Source organism: Rhincodon typus, chromosome 11 (assembly GCF_021869965.1).
Source record: "Rhincodon typus isolate 14 chromosome 11, sRhiTyp1.1, whole genome shotgun sequence".
In the NCBI taxonomy this organism is placed as follows: Eukaryota; Metazoa; Chordata; class Chondrichthyes; order Orectolobiformes; family Rhincodontidae; genus Rhincodon; species Rhincodon typus.
In genome coordinates, this window is record NC_063342.1 from 21,746,212 (window position 1) to 21,750,706 (window position 4,495).

The 4,495-nt window shown below is 43.4% G+C and overlaps 1 protein-coding gene across 1 annotated transcript in view; it reads right to left on the reverse strand.

The window, feature by feature from the left end:
- Nucleotides 1–1,125, reverse strand: part of LOC109928465 — a 53,136-nt gene extending 52,011 nt beyond the window's left edge. Inside the window, exon 1 of the mRNA XM_020528407.2 lies at nucleotides 1,007–1,125. Within this exon, the coding sequence (XP_020383996.2) occupies nucleotides 1,007–1,064 (58 nt within the window). The 5' untranslated portion in view covers nucleotides 1,065–1,125. The remainder of the gene's footprint in view (nucleotides 1–1,006) is intronic.
- Between the last annotated feature and the right edge of the window lie 3,370 nt (nucleotides 1,126–4,495).

The window sequence follows — 4,495 nt, forward strand, 5'->3', positions numbered from 1 at the left end:
AGATAACAAGTTGTAGAGCTGGATGGACACAACAGGCCAGAAAATTTTCTGAAGAAGGGTCTAAGCCCGAAACGTCAGCCTTCCTGCTCCTCTGATGCTGCTTGGCCTGCTGTGTTCATCCAGCTCTACACCTTGTTATCAATGAGTAAGTTCTTGCTGAGTAAGTGCCGCTTAACAGTCATATCAATGACCCTCTGTGTCACCTTGCTGATGATCAAGAAGAGGCTGATGGGGTGATACAGTAGAGGCGGCTTCATCTTCACAAGGACTGTGTAGTGGTCACTCCTGCCATTACTTTAATGGACAGATGCATCTTCCAGATGTACATTGACTCCACCAACCTCCCTCCCTCACCCCTACCACTGCCTGCCATCGGCCCAGGATAATCCGGGCCATCACCTAAAATTTCTCTTTTAACCAAAATAGGTTGGTGAACTACTTCTCTGCAGCAGTAACTACACTTCTAAATCGTTGGGAGCCTTCCTCTCCCATGTAAAATGACACTCTCTATCCTGCGATAACCATTGATGCAATAATGGTTATGGGGAATCTGATGGTCTTATCATTTGTACATCAGGTCAAAGATTAATCTGTATCCACAGGGTCAGAACTCAACTCTCCTTGTACCATCACAGCGCATTTGCGTGCTGGTCTCTCTTATAATTCTGCATTTTTCAATTAAAATCTTTCAATAAGTTTTCCCAACACACCGACAGGCCATTTAACAAGGTTCGTTGTGGATCTGGTTTAAAAATGGAAAAGGGGAAGTAAACCATGAAACCGTAAACAGGTCACAACGTTGAGTTTGTGGTTTTTACCGCCTTCCACAACTCAAGATCAACAATGCATCCAACTTAGAGCAAGGACAGCGATAACAAACTGAAATCATAATTCCTCGATTGTATTATTTTCCTAAATATCGTCACTCACGGTTCTATCGTGAAGATGATACCACTTGGCTATTTAAAACCATACAGTCCTTTAAACGATATATTTGGCGACTAACCTGTAAATATTAAAGCTGCTGAGAGCCCGGAACGAAGCAAGTTTTTGTCCACAGCCATGTCTCTCCTTCGAGTCACTGTGTAAAGGATTACTGGATTACTGACATCGGCGTTTCCTCATTCTTCCAAGACAGGTACTAAAACTGGAACAAGGGTTACAATGCTGGGCGGAGAGTTCCTGGAACAGTCAGCACTGACACCTCCCAGAAATATGCAATCAGTGTTCACCCTTGGACCAATGTAGTTGTTGACAAACTGCTGCAACACGGAAAGTGCAGGTATATGAAACAAAGAAATAGTTGCGGGAACGCTCCAGGCGTATTATCTCCTTTATAAACAGAGCTGACTTCATTGTTCCATTCTGCAGAGAAATTGAGGCTGGGCCAAAAATACTGGTCTTGCCAGCAGGGCCCACACCTAGGAGCAAATTAAAAAAAAACAGATATTTACCTGGGCCCATGATATTAGTCACTGACCTTTTTTTTAGTCTTTAACTTATATTTATTGCAGTACAAACCTCAGCATTATCATTGGTGGTTGCTTGCAGATGAAGATGACTCTGTTCTACTCTCAGGGTGATCCGTAGGTGACAGTACAGACCAATGCAGCTTCTGCAGGCTCTGTTACACTTGGAGCAGGTGGCGGTCATGGGAAAAGGTCAGTGGGGTGTTCATGTGGCACCTGCGATGCCTTCCCAGATGCTCCTCCTCCACTTTGGACGGTCTAGGGGCCAGTGATTCCCAGGTGTCTGTGGGAATGCCTTGAGGGTATCACTGAAGTTCTTTGTCTGTCCACCGGGGACTCGCCGTCCGTTTCGAAGCTGGGAGTAGAGCACCTGCTTGCGGAGTCATGCTGATGATGTGCCCAGCCCATGTAGCCGATCAAGGACGGTCAGTGCCTCAATGCTGGGGATGTTGGCCTTGTTGAGGAAGCCGGTAATTGGTGTGTCTTTCTTCCCAGTGGATTTGCAGGACCTTACACAGGCAGCATTCGTGGTACTGCACTAGTGCCTTGAGGTGTCTGCTGTGGACCGTCCACATCTCAGAGCTATTTAGGAGGGTGGGAACCACCACAGCATTGTAAATCATGATCTTGGTGTCAAATCTGATGCTGTTGTTCAAACTTACGTTAATTGGAACAATGAGATGCAGGGAGCAGTACCTATTGTTCCTAGGAAACCCCTCCCTGAAGATCCAATGCCACAGGAAGCTCAGAATAGATCCTGAACTGCTCCAAGAGTTAGGTAGATTCTTGATAAACAAGGGACTGAAAGGTTATCATGCATAGATGGGAATATAGAATAATTAGATCAAACATTACCTTATTGAATAGCAAGGCCGGTTCAAGGAGTGAGCACCTGCTCCTAATTTCTGTTTTCATATGATCTTATTGAATGGTGAAGTAGACTGAAAGAGCCAAGTGGCTTACTCCTGTTCCTAAGTCCTATGTTTTTAAAAATGAGCTGATAGCAGACGAACAGTGCTTGCGTACCATTAGGATTCCTTCAGATTTAAAAAAAAATCCAGGCCATAGTTCTACTGACCACTTTCCACATAAGAACATAAGAACTAGGAGCAGGAGTAGGCCATCCGGCCCCTCGAGCCTGCCCCGCCATTTAGTAAGATCATGGCTGATCTTTTTGAGACTCAGCTCCACTTACCCGCCCACTCACCATAATCCTTAATTCCTTTACTGTTCAAAAATTTATCTAGCCTTGCCTTAAAAACATTCAGTGAGGTAGCTTCAACCGCTTCACTGGGCAGGGAATTCCACAGATTCACAACCCTTTGGGTGAAGAAGTTCCTCCTGACCTCAGTCCTACATCTGCTTTCCTTTATTTTGAGGCAATGCCCTCTAGTCCTAGTTTCACCTGCTAGCGGAAACAACCTCCCTGCTTCCACCTTATCTATTCCCTTCATAATCTTATGTGTTTCTATAAGATCTCCCCTCATTCTTCTGAATTCCAATGAGTATAATCCCAGTCTACTCAGTCTCTCCTCCTAATCCAATCCTCTCAACTCTGGAATCAACCGAGTGAATCTCCTCTGCACCCCCTCCGGTGCTAGTATATCTCTTCTCAAGTAAGGAGGCCAAAACTGCACACAGTACTCCAGGTGTGGCCTCACCAGGACCCTATACAGCTGCTTCATAGCTTCCCTCTTTTTAAACTCCATCCCTCTAGCAATCGCAGACAAAATTCCATTTGCTTTTTTAATTACCTGCTGCACCTGCAATCCTACTTTTAGCGATTCATGCACAAGGACACCCAAGTCCCTCTGCACAGCAGCGTGCTGCAATTTTTCACCATTTAAAACATAGTCCATTTTGCTGTTATTCCTACCAAAATGGATGACCTCACACTTATCACATTTTAATCCACTGCTTTTATTTTAAACACATTTCTCTCTTTGAGGCTCCCACTGCTGCATGACCAACTCCTATGAAATAAAGAAAGATAAGCTTCAACCATGGGTTTCTGGTGACCTACTGATGGTGTACCCATAAGAGCTGGGAAATGGTGGCAGGGATGGGAGGGTGGTGTTTTGGGGGGGTGGTGTGTGGCTGCGAGATAGTGTGCATCGTGCTCTTTAAGGCAATCAGAGCATATAACTTTTCATATGGAGTTATGACATTATCATTTCTACATTGACTTAGACCTACAGTCCTGCACAAGTCACTTAACACAGACTCCAAGACACTGTCTCCCACAGGCTTCACTAGAAGAGAGGGACAACATGCATTCCTCAAAAGGTATGGGCCAAAGAGTCAAAATAAAAACATGAGTCAGTTGGTCACCCTCTCCAAGATAGTTGAATAATTTGTAGCTATGAACATCCGCAGCTGATCTGTTGTGAAACTTGTCAACATTTCTTATGCTGGGCTTTTCTGCGAACATCTCCCTTTGCACAAATTAAATTGCACTATCACTTATAATTACAAGTTACCTCTTATGAATGGTCACTCAACAAAGTTATCATTCATGGAAAAAAAAGTATTTTCCACTTATTCCCTCTCACACTTGACTGTCCCTTCACATGCATTGCAAAAGTATCTTTCAAGTCTGCAGGTATTCTAATTGTATGCGAGCACTGTTCAACTGCTTTCAGCTCATATTTAGAAACATAGGGCTTAGGAACAGGTGTAGGTTTTTTCACCCTTTGAGTCTGCTTCACTATTCAATAATATGATATGAAAACAGAAATTAGGAGCAGGAACTCACCCTTTAAACATGTCCTGCTATTCAATAAGGTCAAGTTATGTTTGATCTGATTATTCCACATTCCCACCTATGCATGATAACCTTTCTGACCAATTTTTTTAAAAATCAAGAATCTACCTTACTCTTCATTAAAATGATTTAAAGACTGCTTCAACATCCTTTCGAGGAAGAGAGTTCCAAAGACTCAAAACCTTCTGTGAGAAGATATTTCTCCACATTTCCGTTCTAAATGAGAAACTCCTTATTTTTAAACATTTTAGAATCTCCCAAG